Raw genomic sequence first — 25740 nt, forward strand, 5'->3', positions numbered from 1 at the left:
TATCATAAAATTTCACATATTATATACATTATTGTTTTATTCATCATTATTTTATGACTTTCATGTGATAAAAAGCTTTTTGGACGAATGATCACATAAATAAGCACACGTAAACACAAACATACTAATATCAATATACGAACTCTACAATGTATACGACACATAATAATAATATGGACTATAGTCCTGTTAAGGCCGGACAGGGATTAATTAATACACAATGAACAAAAGAAGGTGTGTTGCTACGATTGCAATGTGTAATTATTTATGCCTCTTGGACCGATATCCGGTTTTCGATGCCGGGCAATTTCTTACTTACGACCATTACAAGGTCTTTTATTCTTTGTGTTATTACAATGTACATTTCGTACATTTGGTATAACAAATCATACGTCAAAAGTGCTTTTATGACATGAAAGTCATAAAACTTGTACGTATTGCATGAAACAAATTATGTATGGGTCAAAGTACATTATTGTGCAACTGACAATGTGCACCAGGACCAGCAGTCTGAACCTATCCAATTACGCAGAGGGGTGAGACAGGGGGATGTCATATCCCCGAAACTGTTCACCGCTGCATTGGAGGATATGTTTAAGACGCTGGACTGGAAAAGGATGGGCATTAACATAAACGGCGAGTACATCTCACACTTGCGATTTGCAGATGACATAGTCCTAATGGCAGAATTGCTGGAGGAACTGGATCAGATGCTGAACAGCCTAGCATCCGCCTCGCGGCGGATTGGTCTCGGCATGAACTTTGATAAAACCAAAGTCATGATCAATGACCACATTGATCCGAGACCCATCTGCGTAAATGGCCACCTTCTTGAAGTTGTTTCCGAATACACTTACCTCGGGCAGATTCTGCAGTTAGGTAGAAATAACTTCGAGAAGGAGGCCAGGAGGAGGATTCAGCTTGGCTGGGCAGCGTTTGGGAAGCTACGTCGAGTCTTTTCGTCGCCCATCCCGCAGAGCTTGAAAACAAAGGTTTTCAACCAGTGCGTCCTACCAGTTCTAACGTACGGAGCTGAGTCGTGGACACTCACGATACGGCTAGTCCACCAGTTTAAAGTCGCTCAGCGAGCTATGGAACGAGCTATGCTCGGAGTTTCTCTGAAAGATAAACTCCGTAATGAGGTTATCAGACAGAGAACCAAAGTGATCGACATAGCTCTTCGGATAAGCAAGCTGAAGTGGCAGTGGGCTGGACATATCTGCCGAAGAACCGACAACCGCTGGGGTAAACGAGTTCTTGAGTGGAGACCACGACTTGGCAAACGTAATGTGGGACGCCCTCCAGCCAGATGGAGTGACGATCTGCGGAAGATTGCTGGCAGGAAATGGATGCGTCAAGCCGAGAACAGGGCGAAATGGCGTGCATTAGGGGAGGCCTATGTCCAGCAGTGGACTGCAATAGGCTGATGATGATGATGATGATGACAATGTGCAACGTCGCACCCTACATTGGCACGTGCAAAATTTTTATGTTAAATTTTTAAGTTGACACTTTGTAATGACATGTAATTGTAAATTTATAAATAATAATTTTCAGTACATTAAAGTTACGCTATGGTATCGGTCGAGTATTATTTCTACAGCATCTTTGACATCTCTCTGCATCATCTCGCCAATATTACCTGACATATTACTGTACGAGACAAGCAGCTCGTACAAATTATGTTTTTTTATATAATACCAAGTGACGGGACGATCAAGTAGTACCCTTGGTGTTAAGCGACAAACCTGTAAATAATAGTTGCTCACTGCAAGTGCACCCTTCACCCTGGACATAAGTTGCAAGTCCCATGTGCCTGTAATTTCACCAGCACCCTTACCATTCAGAACCGGAGCGTAGTAATGCTCACATTACCGTTTGGCGGTAGAAATAGGTAAGGTAGTACTACCCTAGATGAATGCTTTCACAATGAGCTCTATTGCAAATAAAAATAGAATCTCAGTGTGAAACTCGCTTGAAGAGTTTACTATAAAAATGATTCTATGAAGTTAGGTCTTAATTAAAGAAAAATACTATAAAGCTTAATTTTGTCCAGAATATGTTCTGGTGCCATTATATATTATTTAAAATTTTATAGTTCTCCTATTTTACCGAAAAATTTATCCAATAATTTTCGTTCGTAGAACCTTTATAAACTCTCAGCTGGAAAGTTGACATTATGCAGATGTGTACTTATTACATCAAGGATGTGACTTCTTTACAGTAATAGTCTAGAATTCATGTTTTAACTAAACAGCATTTAACGCAAAATTAAGGCGGCCATTGATAATTTATTTTTGTTTAATTTTTATCTGTGTTGCTTTGTCCATTGTCATCACCAACATTGTATATTGCTGTAATTACGCTAAGTAAAGAGAAAGTTAAGCATATAGATTTTAAGATTTTCGTGTTTATTTAGTAAATAAAATGATCACTAATTACAGGTTCCTTACCACGGTATGGTTTTTGTTTATTTTTCCGATATTTCGGGACGGTTATACGCTCGATGGCTACCATAATCTCAAAATATCGGGAAAAAGGAAACATTAATTTTGTCAAACAAAATAATAATAATCATATTTTGGATTCACAAAATGTTGCAATCATTTTGTGAATCTTTAAAGATGCTTTCCTTCAGTATTAAAATACGTAATAATTCGAAAACTAATCAGTATTTGATTCGAAATTAACTCAATCATGAAGGATTTTCCCTTAATCGTTTTTACTACAACATCAACTGGACAGGTGGTTCTCTCAATAAAAGTAACATAGTCCTAACAACGCAGTCTGTGTCATTCTTGCCGAACGAAATCCCAATAGACCTAAAAACAAAGATGTTTTATAAAATCAAAATGGCGTCGCAAGTACACAAATACTGTAGTAGTTTTACACCAACTCTGTTCCTCGCAACCGTCTCCTGGGACAGTGGGGACAACAAACTAGTTTCATTTGCACCGATCTAGTACACCTCAAGTCCCGTAGGAATTCTGCGGTATAAAAGTCTCTACTATTCTTCCCTTACATTGGCTCCAAACGTTTACCTCCGACTTTTGAGTTTTTTCACAGAACAAAAAATACAGTAGAAATACTTAGTCGGCGTGTCAAGTGTGTCAACAATTCGCGGAGTTCCGCATACTTGAGCTCAGTTCGCGTTTTTCGTTTTGTATAATAATCATAACATAATAACGCACACACTCAACATAGCCTAACCCAACTAGGGAAACCCTGCGTCGCCGGTGCCATGAACACACACATAGACAACAACAAATTACACCCAAACTCACGAGAGAAATAAATGTAGACGATACGAATATTTCTCCCGGCTCGTGTTTCGAACTTGGGACATCTGTGTGTCAGTCATGGTGTCAATTGTCTCGCGCAAAATCTCGAAAATCGTGGAAAAATGCCTTATTTTACTAATTTGGAGTGCAAAAATGGTCTTATTAAGTTTGATTTTTATAAATTTTCCACTTTCTGTATATATTAATACATTTATTGTTGTAAGAAGCGAAAGTAAATCTCATATTTCTGCAATATGGTCGGCTTCAATCGTTCGCCGTCTTTTAACCATTGCCACTAGATGGCAGCACATTGAATGAAATTTTGATATTAAATTAGAACGTAGTAACATGCAATAAGAGGTATTGAACTGGGAAAAGTTAAATTTATATTTATATTTGCAGTCCAGAATTTGTTATATATTTTTAAATTAGAAAGTATTAACAATGTTTATTAAGATTTCATAGTGTTAAAGACTATGGTTGCGTGAGTTTTGGCGACAGCGGTTCTGATGATAGTCGAGGCTTAAGGCTAATCCATTTTTTTACTTCCGTGGGTTTTTTGACTCTTATATATTTGTTTTGTATAAAAAAAACAGTGATATACATTCTACAGACGTACATTTATAGAGCAAAAGATAATAAGATACTCGTAAATAACTTTTGTTTCAATGGCTTTAGGAAATTCGAACAAAATTTTGCAAGTTGATGATGACAGCTGCTCTGATTATATTGTACAGTCCACAGCACACTCAGTTTTACACTTTGGACTTTGAACCGTTCTTATAACTGGAGTTAAATTTAAACAGTGCAACGTTGAGCGTGCCGGTGACTGTATATTCATTCTCGTTTATATTTAAATCCAACATTATTAGCAGTTTAGTAAATGTTAGTCTATTCTCTGCAAAGCTTTCTCTTTGACGTCCTTAAACGACGAGGCTTTCGGAAGTAGCAGAGCTCTTTGAGGAAAAATTCGTCCAGGGAAGTACTGCCACATTACCTATTGATGCCCCTAAGGCTTTGAAGGGTAAGGATGTTGATGAAATTACAGACATAAGCTGGCTAGTCAGCCAGCTTATGTCTCAGGGTAACGGGCGCAGTGGCAGTGTCCCTCAGAATTATTTTTATGATATAAAGTGACGGGACGAAAAAGTCATGTGAGTCAGCGACACGCCGGTCCATAGCAGTGGCAGTACCACTCACAACTTTAAATTGCAAAGATTTGAGGGGCACTGCCATCGCGCCTGTCGCCCTGAGACAAAAGTTAAAAAGTCCCTCGTGCTTGTAATTTCACGAGCACCTTTAAACCGATACATTGTAACACAAAAAAAATAAAGCTTGGTATGTGAAAAAATGTTGCCATTTTTCATTTGCGAAGTACTGTAAAAACCATTTAAAACATTGACTTACAAATAAATGGACGACGGGTCTAATACAAAAACCACGAAAAAAATGTCCCAAGTCAACCTATTCGAAATTTAAATTGTAATGTCATCGCAGTATCGCGCTGTCAGTAGAACAAATGAAGACTAAAGCGGAGTGTCGAGCTCTGTATACGATTTTAGCGCCTTACAAGTGCGGACACTTTTTAGCGCGGACCCGACGTCCATATAATTGTAAGTCAATGATTTAAAAACATTTTTTCTTCATCAAACAACACTAGAATTAATATTATAAAATTTTATTAGTCAAAATACAAGATCAAATTAAAAAATCCCAAATTATAATAGTACAATTTTATTTTGATTGTTATTTTTTCTAAAACGAATGACGAATGAATTTGGTTATTACTAAATGCGCATAATGTTTGCACCTATTAAATAGGCATCACTCGGCTACTACTACATTGATAATTAATATCAAAGGAGATAGTGAGCATTCATCTAATTTACATTTAAACAAAATCAACATACTAAACCACATTAATTTCTAGATTATTAATTTCAATTAATTACATTTCTCTAGTTGGTTGACATCGAGTATATAACCGCAAATAGAACCGAAATAGGGGCCATCCATCACTGGCAACTCATCAGTCAAATGGTGCTGATATCACTTTTAAATATCAACTCTCGTTTGCGCTGAAATCACAAATTAGAAAGCTGATATAGTACAGCGCCAACAACTGACCTGTGTGTACGTTTCCATACATTCCAAAAATCATCTGTATTTGTTGTAATAAAGATAATATCTTTATGGGGAGCTGTTCCATGCGATGGTGTAGGAAAAACAGCAAAACATCTAATTACAAAATAAACGTAATCATATTTCATCGGGTAATTAAATATTATATTATGTAATTTTTCAATTTTCCTCCATTATAGCAAAGTTTAAATTAAACTGATTTGAAGTGAAACAATTGACGACACTTGTTTCGAATTCGAGCTGGCCAATCGGAGCGCAGTTGTCATCGTAATGATATGGCAGAATAGTTTTCAAACAAATTAAATGACAGATCGTCTGTATTTCTGGTCAAATACTCGATGTTGGTTGATTTCAAATTTATTGTACCAGTTCTAGATAATTGAAATTTAATTTCGCTTCAATTATTTACTTATCTGTGAAAACTGAGACAGAAATTAGAGGGTGTTCTTTGTATTAATATTTGTGTATACAAAGTTGTATTTGCAAGAGTTAAGCATGGTAAATACCTCGTAGCGCTATCTAAATAAATTCTTGCTTTAGCGTGCATTCGTTACGACTCGGTTTACTTGTGCTACATGTTGCTTTATACCGCCACGTAGCACCGTTTAACACTATAAATAAGCTACACAAGCTCTAGTGCAAAACGCGAGATGCCTAATTATGAACAGTTACACGCTTTATCTATTACACATATTACAAGCTCTCTATGGTGTGTTCAGGAACCGCATGTTACGACTGGCGAAATGGCGGCATATAAAAACTTTTCTTACTCATGTCACACAACCGTATTTTTAATTTAATTCGTGGACAAACTAGAGTCGGCCTCAACTAACATATCATGTCAAAATTGTTAGCTATTGACATTTCATGTCGAATAAAACTTCATCTCGACTGATAAGTTGAGGTCGAATCAAATTGTTTTGTTTTTCAGAGATGTTCGAAATTTGAATGTAATAATAAAGTCGAATTCAGTGTTATTATTATGCAATAATAACATTTATATAGATAAGAGATTTGTTCTAACAAAACAGTTTATTTTTATGCTGGTCGTAATTTGCGAATTTATCTAATAATTTTTAAGTGCCGATTAAACACGAACCTATTATTTGTACCAATGGTAAAGGTACACTCGTATTCTCTTTGCCTGGTCTAAAAATAAAGAAACTTTTCCTCTGTATTAACCCATACCTAACCAATTTAATTTCCAAAAAAACGTCATAGACCATTGTGGTTATTTGATATACAGACGAATTTACGAGCGCGGTTGGCGAACAGACATGGCGTATTAAAACGGGACGTCTGCCTGCGGTGCCGCTGAATATTGCTAGTATTATTTTGATGATAAAGTGTGAAATAGACATTTATATAATAAAGGAGTTCGTATAGATAGATAAATTAATAAAACATCTATTCAGCTCTAACACAATCAGAAATAAATTCACATGTTACACAAACGCACATATGACATAAATTATTACACGCTAATACAAATATGTTTGTATTAACGCAGAGAAAAACATAAATTTTAAACTAATCGTACCTAGTCGCATCAGTTTGCGCTAAAATGAAACTTCCTCAGCATAAATAAAGAATGTAGTTAGGTAGATTTCGATTATCAACGTTGTCTGTTGTCTTACAGATAGCAACACTGCCAAAACGTTGCGTTGTGTTACCCTTTGGGGTACACAGGTACTACCAATTGCTAATTCTTTTGTTTCTCTTACATTAATTAATCTTTACGTATAAGCGTTTTTATTCTTCTCTTCAAGCACTCCAGCCAGAACATTCGACAATATGCACGAAAGGAGCCTCCCGCACGTCGCACCGTTCCTTTCCTGTACTTCAGGTTCAACCTGGGCAATAATCGGCGAGTACCTTACGCCGATTGGCAAATCCTTCGTCTCGATTTTCTTCTTCTTATTCTACCACTATATATCTCTGACGTCACTCGTCTTTCTTTCGCATTAGCATCCGCTTTATGTTCCCAAATCATTTCATTAAGCCTGTCACTATTTTTATCACTACGCCGTCTTTAAAACAATCATTCACCTTTTCCTTATTATGTTATATATATTTATCTCTGTTTCGATTATTGATCTATTTTGGATTTCCTATCTTAAACTTGAGTGGAACACTAAGTACAACTACTGAATGTTCCACAGTCTACCGCGTTTTCCAAATAGAGCCATCAGTAGTATATTCAATGAACACGTCTCATTTATATACAAGAGTCAAAAATGTGCCTCGCACTCCAACACCTCGCCAATAACGGTCGCATTGTTCACAAACGGCCGCTACACGTTCCCAATATAATTTTTACAAGGCTTTTTTGCTTAAACACACCGTCATTTGTCTGGCTGGCAGCGACACGCGTCATTGTTTTATATGTGATTGTTTTTGAAAAATTGCCCTCCACATACCAAAAGCGATATTCAGAATTAAAACGACGAAATTTACTGCCCTTTTACGAAACGACTTTTGTTCCTTTTTGTCAACGGATTTTTATGTTTGTAACAGCGGCCGCTCGCGATATTTTATTTAAGCCGGCAACAAGATACGTCTTGTTGTATTCATCTTGTCGCCCTAATAACAAGTGGTTGTTTTTTAACTTTACAAAGGCATTGCCGGCTCTGCGGCGACGTCCAAATTGCAAATCTACTTGTTACTACGTTGGCTTAGTTTTCAATCTAGAACACTTATTTAGTACTGTACTTAGTGTTCCATGCGAATTCAAGATAGGAATCTCAAAATAGATCAATAATCGAAACACTGAAAAATATATATGACTCAATGAGGAAGACGTGAAGCATTGTTTGAAAGATTGATAACAATAGTGACAGGCGTGTAGAAGTGGTTTGTGAACATGAAGCAGATGAATGAAAGAATGACGGAAAGGATATATAGTCGTGAAAGAGAAGAAAATCGAGACAGTTCTTCTTTTTCTTATCGTATCGACGGCTTGCATGTTAGAGGTATAATGCTTGCCACAGTCTATACAATGTTTGTTAAAATAAGGATATCTTTGTTCTATAAGAATAATAGCTTAGTATGTATGCGGGAGGACTAAGTTCTATTTCCAGTGGTCGTGGCATGTACATATGTAGTCTAGATTACCAATCGTCATTTGCTTTAAAATAAAGAAAACATTGTTAAAGAACGTGCATACCGCATAATTTTAATGACACTTCAAAGCCTTGTGATGGATATTCCATGTCAGCATTAGCCCAGTATGCTGAAAATTAGCCCAGTAAGTTGCGTCAAGAGTTGATTGATTCAATTGTTATATTCACAGTCTTTGTTTCAGCATGTAAAACGTCAACTCGTTTTACATATAATTTAATTCATGTATGTACCTGTAGGTGGGTTGTTTTAATGGGGGACTCGGTAAAGGGATCGTCATCTCGCAAGAGGGTCAGTTAAAAGCTTTCTAGCGGCAATGTTGGTAACCCCTGTTTGGTACAGTCGCAACGTAAAGTTAAGTATGATAATCGTCCATAACCAAACCGCTGAATGTCACTCGCCCCTGACTATTTAAATTCAGAACGGTCGTTTTAAATTTCGAAGTAATTTGTTTGTTCTAGTTGGCAGCCGTGGCATGGTTTGTTGATGCGTTAATGATTCGAGTTTGGAATCGTCGAAGTGTTTTAGAGTAATTGGGCTTGACTTGCAAAATATTGTTACAATTTCAGTGTATTTTGGAACAAATTATGATAATTGTAATATATTTCTTTAAAAGCGTACTTAATTCTGGTGCAGTTAATAGCATATTGTAACATTAGTCGTGCAATTCTCAATTACACAGATAAACCAGCTAACTTCTCAAGCCAAATTAAAACTTGTGTTATAGGAGTTAGTAGTTAAGCTACCATAGTGGATTATGGCCAATGTTTCACAGCACAATTTGTCCAGTTTGCAATGTGCCCAGCAGAAGGACGGGTTGTTAGAAAAACAAAACACATCATTCAATAACCAATTCAGTTTTTATTATTTTTTACATTACGTTTTTCTATGTTAATTGTACTGTAACATTTTTCGTTATAAATGAGATCATTAGGAAGCGCCGAAAAGGGTCCACGTAGGCGCACGTTACGTTTTATTAATATTGAGTAGATATTCAAATTGCCTCAAATATTCTGTGCAGAGAATAGCTGGCGATTATTACTTACCTCATAAAGTGAATAATATCAAAATAACTTACATTTCCTGAAAAGGTAATTGAATTTCTTCCTTCAATAAAGCTTTAGTGCGATTATTCATAAGTTAAATATGATAATTTTATATCATCGCCGTTAATTCAATGAAATTGCCTTTTGTATTTTCAAAGCAAATTACACTTTAAATCGTCATAGTGAATCGATTACATTTGCTTTCCATGACACCAACGACATGTTTGATAACGCGATCATGTGATTGGCTACACATGACGTGATACTCTGTTTCACCAACCAATGACAGAATCGTGCAGCTGGCAGGTAGCTAACGAGGTCGGTGTTCTATAGAAGTGCGCATACAAATTTACATTTTATTATGAATTGTTAATGCAATGATACGCTATCAAAATTCTGAATTTGTATAGATCACCATCATCAACCCATTTATATGTCCCAAAGCTGGGCACGGGTCTCTTACCACAAGGCGTGTCGCTTACAATATATTACGTTTAGTAACAGTAGCGCTCCTTGTGAAAGAGTTCGTCCAGGGAAGTGTTGCTATTCTGCCGCCATGTAGTAATGTACAGGCTTGTCGCTTGCCATCAAGTGTATGACTTGTTCGTTCCATTACTAACTTGGTATTCAAATAAAAAAGTTCAAAGTACGATTTTGAATATACAGTACAATATTACTGAAATAAAGATGATGTTTACAGAGTTCTGAGACTACCAAGTATTGCAGTAACCATTTTAAATAATGAATTTCAATACATTGTGAAGTATCTTTATAGGTTACCTTGATTATAGTGAATGTTTTTAAGTGTAAAAGCACGTTCCTAGCACGACATACCGTTCTTTTTCTATACGTCTGGGCAGCAATCGGCGAATACCGTAAGTCGATCCAAATCCTTTCACCATGATGGCAAGTATTACAGTGTATGCCAATCAATAGGATAAGAAGGGTAAAGCTAATAGGTTGTCATTTCAACATTAAATCTAGGTAAAAAAGTTAACCAGTTACACTTGGATATTTGGAGTACCGGCTCATCGCAGAATCACATAATTCGTCAGATAGATGGTTTAAAGAAACTGAACCGTATCTGGCGAAAAAATCCGACGACCGACTCAAAGTTGTCACCAGGTTATTTAAAGTAATAAAAAGTACGGAGTGTTCTTCATTATAAATATAGCTAGGGACTACGTAAAAAAGTGATTTGTTTTGATTTAGGCCAGCATTCTTGAAAAGCAGCGACATAATTACATTTGAAACAACGGGTCGAGCTGTTAACAACAAAACACGATAAAATAAAACAAAAAACAAGCGGACGCGGTGATGCGTGTCGCGATCCGTGTTACAACCAACAACTGATTGCCCTTGAAAGGGTTCAAAGCCAAAAAAAGATTAAAAAAACGGTGGCTGTTCCTGATTAAAACACTGTTGCTACAAAGCGATTACCGGACCGTGTATTGCCGTCTATTCCGACATTGTTTAGTATGGATTACGAATACGTACACTGTTAATGCAGCCTTTTGTTTCTTTTATGATAGAATACTCTATAATGACAATGAGGATACGTGTATATCAGAAAAATGGATTCGTTCTTGTGGATATCCCAAAGATTCTTGCGAAGCTTTTCGCTTCCACATTTATATGGCATTCGGTTATGAAGTGGAATTCCCTGCTCACTTATTCCCTTGCCGCTATAACTCAAAACGAGATTGAATAATATAATTGGCACTAATTAATGGAAGTTCTTTGAAATACGACTGACTTTCTTAGATTTAAAAGGTAGGCTCATGACAGTGTAGTAAATACCATTACGTCCTGTACAAAACCGTATTCCTTTAAGTCAACTTTCATGATGTTTCTGCTTTCCTTCACACTTATTAGTACTTCCCCATTGTTCATTCTCTTTCCTAACGAATCCTTCCCATCCAATAATTTATTTCGACTCATCTGTATAACAAAGGTCTATGTACAAGACTGCTTGTTATCAGGACATAGCACATTTCGTTCGTTGTTCTTCGCTGTGGATGTCAGATAGACCATTGTTCGATTTCATATTTGCGAAACGAAATAAGATATATAAATTCTCAAAACATCTTTACATAGGCCTTAGTTTGAATAACGAAATTGTTCTCGTAACGTACTTATTCTCTTTTCGCTGTATAATCACATCGGACTCTGTTCTTCGGATGAGTCGATTTAGCTATAGTAATGGAAGAATGCCGCTTAGCTTTTTCTTTATTTAATAAAATAACTACCAACTTTTACGTAACTATTTCGCCATTTTCCCACGTACAAAATGTTCTTATTCCGTTTCAATTTTCTTTATAACTAAATATCGGAACAATATAAGATATCTAGATCCCAGTTGGCTTCCCGTCCAACGTATCAGATACTTTCCAGTTTGTGTTTCGTTGATACTGCACATCACGTACCAAAAGAGGTTTACACACGGCTACCTTTCTTTGATTTTACTGGATTCGCTTTTTTAACTGTTCATTTTGGATATAGTTGAAACAGGTTTCTATCCTTTCAAAAATAATTAACCGACTTCAAAAAAAAAGGAGGAGGTTCTCAATTCGACTGTATGTTTTTTTTGTGTGTAGGTTACGCGATAACTCCGGTATTTGTGAACCGATTTTGATGATTCTTTTTTTGTTGGAATGAGGATACCTCCATAGTGATCCCATTTTGAAGAAAATTATCCACCTCTATGAGTGGCTGTTCACGCGTGAACATTCATTTTTGTAAATAGCGCCTAAATTGTATTATAAAGAGCAATTATTTTAATGGTTGATTTTGCTTTTAAGGCGTTTTTCTGTCTCAATATACTTTGAGTAGTGAGAACCGATTTTTATTATCTCCTGTGTCAAGTTCCGTATAGTGGCGAACTAGGGGATGAATCCGGGTTTGCACACTTTCCGGTAACCGATTCCAATAACACTTGATAAATAGATGTAATTCCACATACTTTTGAGATCGGTTTTTTTAATACTCTGTACTGAGATTATTTTGAAAACGATATTAAACAATAGCGACTGCTACAGAATTTTTATTCGGTAATAAATTATTTGTATCTATATTTTAATCGTGTTTATTGTGTTCTATTTCATAACGAGCTACAGCAGAATATCAGCGAAGTTTTTGTATTTGCATAGTAATAAATTCCTTTGACATGCTTCTACAAAAAATAGAATTGTTTTATCATGAACGTCATAACGAATTTTATATTACAAAGTTTTTTTCATTGTTTGTATTTTGTGTGAATTTTATAAACTGTGTACAATTACAACTAAGAACGGGTTTGGAGGAGTAATCAGTCACAGCTGTCATTAAAGTGGTCACTACTGGTTAAATGTAGAAAACTAGCGTAATTGGCGCATGAACGTTTCAGGCTAGCAAGGATTAAAAAATTTTTTTTTTTTATAATACCAAGTGACGTACCTGGTAATAATCCACACGCCTGCCTATAACAGTTGCCGTGTTACTTAGAGCTTTAAATTATAAAGATCTGGGGGCACCGCCACTGCGCCCATCACTCTGAGACATAAGTTGACAACACTCATGTGCCTGTAATTTCGCCAGCACCCTTACCCTTCAAAACCGGAACACAGTAATGCTGACATTACTGCTTGGCGGTAGAAATAGGTAAGGTGGCAGTACTTCCCTGGACGAGCTCTTTTACAAGGAGCTCTACCGCTACTAATATTCAAATCGTGAAGCGTATCTCATACACGCGGCGGATATATATAGTTTGACTTTGTATTAACCTACCTGTACAAGAGAGCCGTATAATCTTCGAGTCATGCAGCAGTAATGTGCGACGTGTGTCAAGAGTCTTAACAATGCGAAGCCACAATCATCATGCCGGAGCACTGACGTGTGAATTCTCATTGAATGTTGGCTCGAAAATCTCATTTTTAACCCCCGACGTAAAAATACCTACCTTCGGGTTAAGTTTGAGGAGTTAGTTTATGTCCATCTGCTTGTGGGATGCACGATTGCATCTGAATCGATGCACAGATCCACAGATGCTTTTGAAACGATCTCATTAATATCGATTCAAAATTAATTTTCTTAAAAAAATAATAATATAGACAGTGTTTTTGGCTTCAATCGGTGGAGTGATATTAACCAGTGAGAAAAAACGTTCAGGCAGAGAATTAACGACAATCGCCAAATATCGTAGACTTTATTGTATGTACTTAGATGTATCAAACTACTTTTTTTGCAGACCAATACAGAATAGGATTAACCATACGAATCTTAATGAATTACGAAGTCTTAAAAATCGCATTGCAATGAATCGATACAAAAATTGCAAGATCGTATACACTTGAATCGATCTTCATAAATATGGAATCGTAATGTGCATGCCTAGTCTGTTTATCTACGTCTACCTATAAATCGCACAGTCAATTTTTTTACAGTTATTTTAAGGTTTGTTAGGTACTTACATCATGTAACCACGACAGCTTCCTGGCAGGTGGATTGGCACGGACATGACACTCGAAGTACACGTCGTCGCCTTCCTTGATGTCGCTCGCTGCGAGTGAGCTGCCCAGGCGCAGCCATACTACTGGAGGATCTATGTTGAACAATAATTAAAAAGTTAGGCATCTGATTATTAGACAACCCAATCCGTTCATAGAATAGGTGAACTGCAAGCGTGAAAGTCCGATTGAGCTAATTTAAGAAATGATATTGTCTACATTTTGGTCAGATTGTTTTGAAAGGTAATCTGTTTTCAGACCAAGTAATGGGGTGCATGAGGGGAGCCTGCTCGCAGGACTTACTGTGATCTCACCTTTCAACCCTCATTACTGGTTCCTGGCCACTTTTAAAATTTTGAATCGTTCTCTAATTCCTTTTTCTTCATTATTCCTATGTCAGTTCGTTCCGTCATCTCTCTCATAAAAATTCTCGAAGCTAGAGCACATGTATCACTTCCTACTTAAGGTCGCACATTCCATTGGTAAATTTATACTGCTTAAATGTCAAAAATGTTCTTATGTGCATTTTATAACGAAGAAACGATTTTGTATTGTTTTGAAATGTAAAAATCTTTTTACTAGTTTTCAATTTAAGAATGCACAAATCTCTTGTATTTATTTAGTTTATGTTCCATAGTAGCTTCATTTTTATATAACTTACAAATATCAAAAATTGTATGTAAAGAGATCTTATTTTAACTTAGTTCTTTTAGTAGCAGAAGAGTTTCTTGTGAAAGAATTCGTCCACGGTACTACTGCCACTTGACCTATTTCTGCCGCCAAGCACCAATGTCAGCAGTACTGTGTTCCGGTTTTAAAGAGCACCCTTAGGTGCTGGTGAAATCACAGGTACATGAGTCCCCCCCATCAGATCTTTGCAATGTAAAGCTCTGAGTGGCACTGTAACTGTTATGGACAGGCGTGTAGCTTACCATCACGCTGACGCATGACAAAATTGTAAATGGACTGTCAAGAACAACCAATTTTTTTATTTCTTGTAATTATTATATGGGTTACTATTTTTCTTAACAAATATTACATTTTCTTAAATGTCCTGTGAAGCAAGAACGTTAATTTAATTTTATTTATCTCCTAGAGATATTTTGCGGCTCGGTTTGTAAATTGCCTTAATAGCATTATTATGTAGAAGAACGATTTTATTAATGTCAGCACATTTTGCCAAACAACAATGCTGTACGTCATCAAACAGTTGAATTCACTGAAATAATAAAATCGTGAGGTTTTTACGTCTGAATGTTCTAGACTTTTTTTGGTGCAAAGCTTCGACAACTTATTTCTTGCGACCAATATTTATCATATTATTTATTCTGTGACCTTTTCACCAATAAGACCTTCTCCTGTACTTAATCTTTGCTTTTTGTTCGTTTCTCTTATTTTTTTTTGTATGCAATAAAGAGAATCTGTGTTGACCTCATTACAATTTGTCATTGTACGGTATACCTAGCCAGGTTAAATTTTAACCGTTAACTGTCTAACATTAGGTAATGTAATACATTTTTTGTTTTTTGTTTGTTTTTTCGCGTTGAAAATTAAATAAACCAATGTACTTACATTATGAACTATCATCGTCAGCAAATAATAATTACTATCTCACGTTCAACCACCGAGACTAGATAAGTCATTAATATAAAAAATGGACCTAGAATAGAGCCTTGCGGAACGCCCATACTAAGTACAAACTTTGATGACCTCGAACCATTGACATTTCCCTCTGGATCCTATCGCTTACAAACAATTGAAGTAGTTTACGTTTACTTACAAACAACACTAATAGTCCACGAAGTTTCGAGGTAGAGCAGTGTCACGTTGGGGTTCTCAGCCTTGCAGATAATAGCTTTTCCGTCATCATCTAGGGTTGGCACGAAGCTCATCACACTGACTGTCATGTTGTCGCGAAGTTCCTCCTGAAACAATGAAAGAAGGTCGTTAAAGTTTTTTTGTGAATATTTGTGCTAGGTCGACTATGGTCATTTAAGTGTTATGTATTTTTAATTTTATTACACGGAAAGTCTAGTGGAATCAGTTGAATCCTTTTTTATTTCCCGTCATGCGTCCTAGAGGCATGAGGTGTCCCTAATGATTTGGGGAAAATTTTTATATTTTTTTTATAATTTTTTTTTTGTTTAGTGGTGGATGAAAACAGCTGCACGTTAGAGACACCGTGTGGCTTTAGAACGCTACAATACCAAAACCGTTAGAACGCCGTGTCTCTAGAACGAGTGACAGGATATATTATAAATTAATTTTAGCTACCGCCGAAAGTGATTAATGCCCTAAATATTTGCTATATTGCAACATATAATATAGTTAATTCCTTATTACCTTTCAGAGCTTTAATTAATAGGATGAGAAATATATTTGTTTCTTTCTTACATCAAACAATACGGACAGGATTATCAAAATTTTGGCATATAATTTTATTAGTTCAGACAAATGGTTCAAATGCCAACGAAGCCCTTTTCAGGCAAAGCAAAGGAGAAGGGGAGAGATTGAGAGTAGGCTGTTTTAAATTGTTCCTTTGGGTTGAAAGTTGTCAATTAGTAGCAGTAGAGCCCCTTGTGAAAGAGTTCGTCCAGGGTAGTACTGCCACGTTACCTATTTCTGCCGCCAAGCAGTCATGTCAGCATCACTGTGTTCCCGTTTTGAAGGGTAAGGGTGCTAGTGAAATTATAGGCACGTGGGACTTGTCAACTTCTGTCTCAGGGTGACGGGCGTCAGTTACGGACAGGCGTGTAGCTTACCATCAGGCGCACGACTTCTTCGTTCCGTCATTTGATGTTATATAAAAAAAAATAACATTTTTTAACAATAAATCTTTAAGTATCTTTTTTAATAGAAAATAAAATGTAAGGAATTACTTAATTAATTTCTTACATTTCTTTGTGGATGTGATGTATGGTATTTTCGTAGAGTTAACACGTTTGTGCCTAATGCAGTATGAGTGAGCAAAGTGAGAGTGTGAGTAGCTGTAAAACGTTGAATAAATTGTCTGAGCTGAGAAAACTTTCCTTTGTAATTAATCAGACGTTCTCCTCTAGTGTAACAAATGTCCATAAATGTCATTACTGTCAGATGGGCCATCCGTTCGTTTGCCCATTTTCTTCTATATATAAAGAAATAACTTACTACAACACAATTAATAATATTTAACAACAACACTTACGTTTCTCTGATCCCAAAGTAAGTAACTAGAGCACTAGTGTTATGGAAATCGGAAATAGAAAAATTTGTTTCTATATTGACCCGCCCGGGGATCGAACACGTGACCTCGAAGATGGCGACATCATGAAAATCGGTATGCAAGCCATTCGATCACGGAGGTCGTGTAATTGTTTCGATTATAACTATATAAATTATTCTATTATAGACACTTCTGAATAATGTTTAAATAGCACTGGATGATGTGTGTCCTCTTCGCTGATGACATTTCTGTCCTAATCACTTGCTCTAATAGAGATCTAGAAATAAAACTAAATTTAACATTAGATAAAATTGTAAACTGGCTAGGTATACACAACTTGCAACTCAACCTCAACAAAACTAAAATCATCCAATTCAAACCCTATCAAAAATCAGCAGTACAAATATCGTATAAATATAGAAATACTAAAATAGAAACTGTAAATTCTGCTACATTGCTAGGAATAGATCTGGATACACATTTGAATTGGAAAGAACATATACAAAAAATACTTAATAAACTATCTTCTTTTGTTTATGCACTTCAACACCTCAAACGTGTAACAGACTATAGGACCGCCCTTGCGGCTTATTATGCACACGCGCAGTCAATGCTATCATATGGTGTTATTGTGTGCGGAAATTCCTGTGATGTGGACAAGGTGTTCATACTGCAGAAAAAGTGTATAAGGATAATAACGAATATAGACCAAATTGAATCTTGTAGACCTCATTTTGTTAAGTGTAAAACACTGACCGTTACTTCTCTCTACATTCTCGAGTCATGTAAATTTGTTAGGAAGCACCCACAGCCTTATTCACGTCTGACGAACTATAAACGAAATAACAGAAACTTAAACAAGCTTAGAGTACCTTTCTCCAAAATGAAATTAGTTACGTCTGGCCCGCAAACCATGTTAATTAGAATTTATAACCACATACCAAATTATATCAAAAACCTGGAAAGACTTACACAATTTACTAAAGAACTAAAGGCATTTCTTGTTAATAAATGTTATTATGACTTAAATGAATTTTTTGACGATACGTATGATGACAAATAACAATAATAATGCAAATAAAAATACTTCGACATCTCTTATTAATAATTATTGAAATTAATGTATTGTATAAAATAAGTTTTCTAATTAAGAATAATGCAATGTAATAATGTTATGATATTATATTGTAATGTAATAATTTAATATGATTAAATAGTGTGATTTATGAATTTAGCCCTCAGATATTGCTGTGCCCTTGCAGGGTGTCACATGTATACCATCAATTAATGTTTCATCTTAAATTTGTAATGTGATATGCAATAAACAATTGAAATTGAAATTGAAAAGCACCTTAAAGTGATTTACTTAAATAAATGTAATTTGTTTCCACCAAAGCACACCAAGCACAATGGTTGCAACAACGAGCACAATGATTGCTGCAACACTTTTAAATAACAAATTGAATTATGTTGTGATTGATTCAATTTAGAATTCGTCAAGCTGAAAATTCACTTTATTGAAATGCTTTTTTTCCATGCTTGTTCGAAGTTATGGCTTTATTAAACTCATTTAAAGTTCTTTCTTCAATGGCGCAGAGTCCATTTTTCAAGAAGAAAATAGAAGTAGGGTGCCATCACCAACGATCGACATTTTAAGGGAAATGTGTTTTTAAATTTGAAATAACTTTTTCGTTTTTAAACCATATCTATCCATTGTAATTTTTAAATTTATTGTATGGTACGAAGTTTGACCACCTTGATATTCAATTATTTTTGTGAAATTACTCCACTAGTATATAATAATTATTAATACAAATATCGAACGCTAAGAAAAATTCCTTTGATCCGGTTGGATTAGAACGTATTCCAGTATTTCCATGTGCTTGTTGCTAATCTTTGTTTTTGGTTCTTTGGCATAGCATCTGATACGGTTTGTTGGAAGACGTTGGTTCGAATTCAGCTGGATCGAAGGATTTTTTCTTAATGTTCGACCTTAATAATATATCAATAGTGATTAGTTTCACAAAAAGCTATTATAATTATTACAAATAAATCGTAAACTACAATTTCTCTAAATCTCCAATAATGAACACCGAAAATTCACTAATTAATTAACCGGTAGTCGACACTCATCAATGAATACCCAGTAATTGACCTTACCAATAAAAAAACGTGTTATTATGACAGACAATTTTGTCTTTTAAAAATTATATTGAACACTTCTGCTTATCGGTCACTGGATGGCGCTACCAACTTACGCAGCAAATACGGCAATGTTACAATATTTACTGTTAACTCAGAGAATATGAAGACCGATAGAAACCGTGTTGTGTGGACGCTTCGCCTTATAGAATGAAATTTATGATCCATAAGATAATACCCCAAAGGCATGAACGTAAGATTTACACATATATTCTCAAGATCGCGTTCAAATATTATGCAAGCGACGAAGTTTGCGCTTTGCAACAAAGTTAATATTTGATGCATGATTCACATTATTCCACCGAGTCCTTACTTTGTGGTTCATTAAAATATAATAGGACGTAAGCGTCAGCGATTTTCTCTGAAACTGGATAAGTGTCTCAACTGTGAAGTTGATGACGGTTCTTTTGAAGAATATAGTGTATTGTGTAACATAATATTTAAGAGTAAAAGAAGGAGTGTTGCATGTTTTTTCTTCTACTATGGCAGACATGTTGTATTTCAATATAAAATTAAAACCGACATTAAAAATTTGTGGAATGACATCTGTTTGACAAGTTTTACTGAAATCGGGTAATGGAAAATAGGTGAAACCCGTTGAACGGGATTCCTCCCCCTAAATTAACACTCTTCGAGGTGGAATACTTTATTACAATTTGAATGAGACTTCTGAGGTTACCCTCTTTAAAAAAAAATTTTAGAATTTTAGTTCAAAAATGTAAGACTAATTGCGTAACATATTTACAAAAAACAAAACCGTAATTTTTTTTTATTATACTAAGTGACCTGACCCTACCAATTGCAATGCCACTCAGAGCTTTAATCTCAAAGCACAAAGATCTGCGGAGCACTGCCACAGCGCCTGACACCCTGAAACATAAGTTGATGTGCCTGTAATTTCACCAGCGCCCTTACTCTTTGAAACCGGAACGCAGTAATGTTCACATTACTGCTCGGCGGCAGAAATAGGTAAGGCGGCTGTACCTCCCTAGACGAACTCTTTCACAGTTCTACTGATTGAGAACTTTCTCCTTTTTTTGAAGTCGGTTAAAAATAGAAGGCGTTCACGTTTCTGTTGAAATAATAATATAACAGTTTGGGTGTAATTTCAGACCGCAAGGTAACCGTTCGTCACAGAGGCAGTTAGTGTAAATAGTAACGGTAATAATAATAATCATTCGTAGCATCACAGTTATAATTATGCAATAGTTAAAAATAAAATAACCCGTTTTGACGTGCAAAAGCACATAAACAACAAACAAATTACAGAAAATAATCTTTTAGAAAGTCTATTAATGAAAACTGTCTACATTTAAACAACAAACAATAAAATGGAAATACCTACCAAAATTCAATTTATGCTTCAATAACATTGTCAGTAAACAATGTCAGCGTCAACTGAATCGTTGTACCGTAACAAAATCAAAAACTGAAGCGATAATCAAATCAACCGGACCAGTCAGTTTCCACGCCAACTGACCGCCACTTCGTTAGCTTATGAATCAATCGGCAATTGTCAACTGACGTTAGTGAAGGGCTGCCAGTTTATGTTGAATCGATAATCCGATATATTGTTTCGTAATTCGTCCGTAATTCGTATATCATACTTCTCATCACGCCTGCCTCCCACCGGAGACAGAGACTACGGACCTCCATCGGCTGCACTCCTGAACCCTCCTTCGCCTTCTCCACTCCTATCAATATGTTCATACATGTCCATTTATTCTTGGTACTTTTAACTCGGCCTGTTTTAAGGACATCTCCCATCTGATTTTAGTAGCAGTAGAGTTATCTATTTCTGCCGCCAAGCAGTAATGGTTTTGAAAGATGCTGATGAAATTACAGGCACATGGGACTTGTCACTACAACTGCTATAGACAGGCGTGTCGCTATAAACCAGACGAACGACTTATTCGTCCTATTATTTGGTATCATAAAAAAGATATGTACGCCGAGATCTACTTCTGCCCACGTCTTCATCCACATTCGCTCTACAATCTTGTACCATTAATCTATCAATATACATTCTTTCTACATAACCAAACTATCAAAACAATCCTTATTTCTACAGCAACACTCACTACTATACATTAGGGTTCGGACCAGCACGCCCCAATAAACAGTCAAACTTGCCTGTCTTGAGAAATTCTGACTACTCATTAACCTTCCAGCGGTCGCACAGCGACAGTAGACACCGCAGCGACCTTATTTTAGTCATTTTACAAAAACTATAAACAATAAATGGTTGCGCGACCGTGATATCCTCGAGGGGGTGAGGTACTTCCCCTTAGTAGCCCTGCGACATTCGTCGCAAGCGCACATGTGTCTTTATTTGTGTTCCGGAAAAATTCATGGAATGAAATTGAAACCTGGGTGAGTATTTCATGTTACTTGTACTATATTACTTACGAAATTACAGTATTTTATGTAATATATGTATATTAAATAATTTCACTATTTGTTGTAGACACAACATGAGTTACGAAGAATCAGAATGGCTTGCAGAGGAAGCGGAAACAGAATATGAAGATTTTGATGATGTCCAACCATTGCTACTGGTAATGAGTAGGTTATCATACTACCTGCTCCTAAAAAAAGTTGAAGTGTTTTAGTTTGTTTTCCTTTTTTATTTTATAAACATTGAGATAGTACGTAGAACATCATGAAAAAAACATTAAAAAATAGCTGTTATTTTAGAGTTCCTACAATATTGTGCAATTGATGACAGTATTGATTGATCTCGATAATAGTCTATTAAAGTGTGCTTATGAACGATTAAGATAGAAAATTTCATTTTGTTTTGTTATTTTGTTGATTTTTAACGTTGTTTGTGTCATATGACTAAAATTTTGAATTTTTGTAAGACTGTTCAACTAATAAGTACAAATTAAAAAAAAATAAGTAAATAATTTTTTTTATTTTCATTTATATAGATAAAAGACTTTTTTTATCATGTGCTTATACAACGTCATGAAAATATTCATTTGTCTTCTCAAACTGAACGCGTAGAGTTGCGATCTCATAGACCGCACGCGACTGCCTATGTTCGGCGAAAGGGTGCGACCACTGGAAGGTTAAGGCAATCATGTTACCTACCTTCTACCTACCGATTGACTATTCATTTCAGTAACATTTTTTAGGTTAATGATAGATTGTTTATACGGGTTACGTAAATTATATGTAATGCTTCTTCTGTTAACAAATTGTACGTCTGTATTCTGTATGTGTTACGTGCTTACTTGCACACGTAGGTACACGTGCGTGTCCTCAACCGGCGAGAGGGAAACCCGGGGGGGTTTTAGTGGGGTAGGCCCTCCAGTCTGGAGGGAGAGTCCCCACATAACCCCTGAGTCTCCCTGGGCTCAGGGGTAGGTATCCTTAAAGATTTCCCCCCGGTCAAAAAAAAAAAAAGGTACACGTGCGTGTGTTTGGGTGTGTACGCGAATGAGTGTAGTAGTAAAATTTTATATAAAAACGACAAAAAGCATTCCGGGAATCGATAGTACTAATCGATTCATCCGAAGAATACAGTGCGATTTGATTATACAGCTAAAAGAGGTTAAAACATAATCTCGTTATTCAAAAGGCCCATATAAAGGCGTTTTCAGATTTTTTTATGTATTTATTATTTGGTTTCGGAAATATAAAATCGAACAACAGTTGTTCTTGACTGTGGATATCCGCAGTTAAGAACAACAAACGAAATGTACAATGTCCCGGGAATAAACAGCATCTTGCACTTAGGTCTTTGTTCTACGGATGAGTCTTAATTATTTATTTTAAACAGAAAATGAGTTTATAATGTTCAATAACGAGTTGATATAAATATCAATCAACAAGAATCGTGTTTACTGTCTTTGTGACATACATACAAATGTGCAAACGTTTTCGAATTTATTACACCGGACGTCAATTATTATGAACACATTCATCATTTAACGTATTTCAAACCTTTAATTAAAATGTATAGGTCTGTTGCACATATTCCCATTAGTACAAATGAACGTAACTTAAAATTTAACTACATAGTGAACAATTTCATTTTCAGTTTCATATTGTGGCATAAATAATTTATTTTCTTTATAATTTTTTTTATAAAAAATAAACTAACTTCAAAAGTTAGTGGAATTGCATCTGCTAGCCAAATTTTATTGAAAATGTTTAACAAAAAGTGGTTGAAATCCAATAAACCTCATTTATTCCCTAATTTGCTACTCTTACAGGTGGAATATCGAATAATTTTTTTCAAATTTAAATGGGACCAATACAGGGGGCCTACCACAATTTCTTAAAACAATATTAATTTAATTATTAATACAAAGATCGAACACTCAGAAAAAATTCCTTCGATCCGGTCGGATTCGAACCGACGTCTTCTTGCATACCGTGCCAGACGCTAACTAAGCCACGGAACGAACCAACGGTCCTCACGAATTTTTCTATGTGCTTGCGTCGTGTCTTTGTACTTGGTCTTTCAACGACTTTTTAGTCGTAGCGCCATCTATGAGAAATCTTTGACAGATTTATCACCCAGTTAGTACCTTTACAGCTACCAGTCCTGGCGAGAGATGTCGCTATTCACTGTATTAATTAAATTTTAATATTAATATTAATTTAACCTTACATTGACTTCTCGTACTATAACGCGCTTAAAGTAAGCTTATTGTAATGTTAAAACTATGATGTTTGATTGGCAGCTTTGTGACTATTCATTCACTCAGTTCGTACTATGACGCGACTTTAACACTAAAGTAATATTGCTCTTATGTCAAATTTAGCAATCTTCAAATAGTTACTCGGATGCAATGGAAACAATATTATTTTCAGTTTTATTGTCTTCATATTGATTTGTAATTATTAAAGGTTTGTAAAGTAAGCTTATTTTATAATAAGCTTACTTTAAGCTTACATTGAAATAAAATTGTTTTTGTAAAAGGTTATGGCAGACCTCCTGAAGTACTCTCTTTCCAACAAGATAAGAATCATCAGAATCGATTCACAACTGCCAGAGTATTCGCAATCCACTTATTTTCACACTATCATTTACACACAAAAAATGCAGTCGAATTGAAAACCTCTTCCATTTTAAAGTCAGTTAAAAACTATGAACTATGTCCATAGTGTTGTAAGGTTACGAATTGTAGAAACAAGAGTTTAATTTTTAATTTTTTTATTATTTATACATGAAAAATCTTAATTTAATGCGATTCAAGCATGTTGTAAAACAACTATTACTTAATTGACAAGTGTTACTACAGAACAGACCAATATTTCAGTGACAGTTCCTTAAAATAGGTAAATGCTGACAGTTGGATTTATGGCGGGTGTTATGTTATATATAAACCACACCTTGACTGGTCACGTGTCGTCCGCCCAGGTCCCCGATTCAGAACTATTTGATATTTTAACCGAATCGTTCGATTGGATATCGTTCCTGAATCGACGTGCGCTTTTCGAGCTATTCAGAACATTCGAGTATAACGTCCGATTCAATACGGATACAATATAGTTATCCAACAGCGTTTACGGAGTTAGTCGGTGAAATAATTTATAAGAAAAATTAAACCCTTTTATATACATTTTTGAGTCTTTAAAATCCTAAAATATAGGAATGCATTCATTGACTTACAAATAAATGGACGATGGGTCTAATACAAAAACCGCGAAAAAAATGTCCCAAGTCAACCTATTTAAACGTAGTCACATGTAAAGGAATATGAAAAAGCTAAAACGTTGAATTTAAATTGTAATGTCATCGCAGTACTGTCTAATTTTGCTTGCTTCGCTGTCAGTCGAACAAACGAAGACTAGAGCGTGAATGACGATGTATACGATTTTAACGCCCTATAAGTTCGGACACTTTTTAGCGCGGACCCGACGTCCATATAATTGTAAGTCAATGAATGCATTAAAATAAATTAATAAAATCCAGACTTTATTTCAAATAATAAGAGTTTTCCATATTACATTCTTGCTTTGTAAACAATAGGATGTTCGGTAACTTTTATTAGATAACTGTGTTCTGAATAATGTTTGTGGCCTTTGCCGGTCGAGGAGTACGAGTAATCGTACGGGTGTGACGTCATTTCGGTTCGGTTTCGAATACGACAGTTTGACGTTCGATTCAGGGTTGTGAATAAAAATGAAAAGAAATCGCACGATATCAAAACTTAGTTCTAATAAGGTCTTGAATCGACCCCCTGAACGGTGACAGTCGCATACCCGGTCTACGGTGGAGCTAACAGAAAATTTTTCCTCCTAGT

General features: G+C 35.7%; 1 protein-coding gene across 1 annotated transcript in view; it reads right to left on the minus strand.

Annotated features, from left to right (window-relative positions):
- LOC113226134 (nephrin-like) overlaps positions 1-25740 on the minus strand; it is a 465840-nt gene that overhangs the window by 271874 nt on the left and 168226 nt on the right. Inside the window, exons 6-7 of the mRNA XM_026458662.1 lie at positions 15854-15998; positions 14038-14168 (exon numbers count right to left, since the gene is read on the minus strand). Coding sequence (XP_026314447.1) covers positions 14038-14168; positions 15854-15998 — 276 coding nt within the window. The remainder of the gene's footprint in view (positions 1-14037; positions 14169-15853; positions 15999-25740) is intronic.

This window comes from Hyposmocoma kahamanoa, unplaced genomic scaffold, assembly GCF_003589595.1.
Source record: "Hyposmocoma kahamanoa isolate Upper Pololo Valley unplaced genomic scaffold, ASM358959v1 182, whole genome shotgun sequence".
In the NCBI taxonomy this organism is placed as follows: Eukaryota; Metazoa; Arthropoda; class Insecta; order Lepidoptera; family Cosmopterigidae; genus Hyposmocoma; species Hyposmocoma kahamanoa.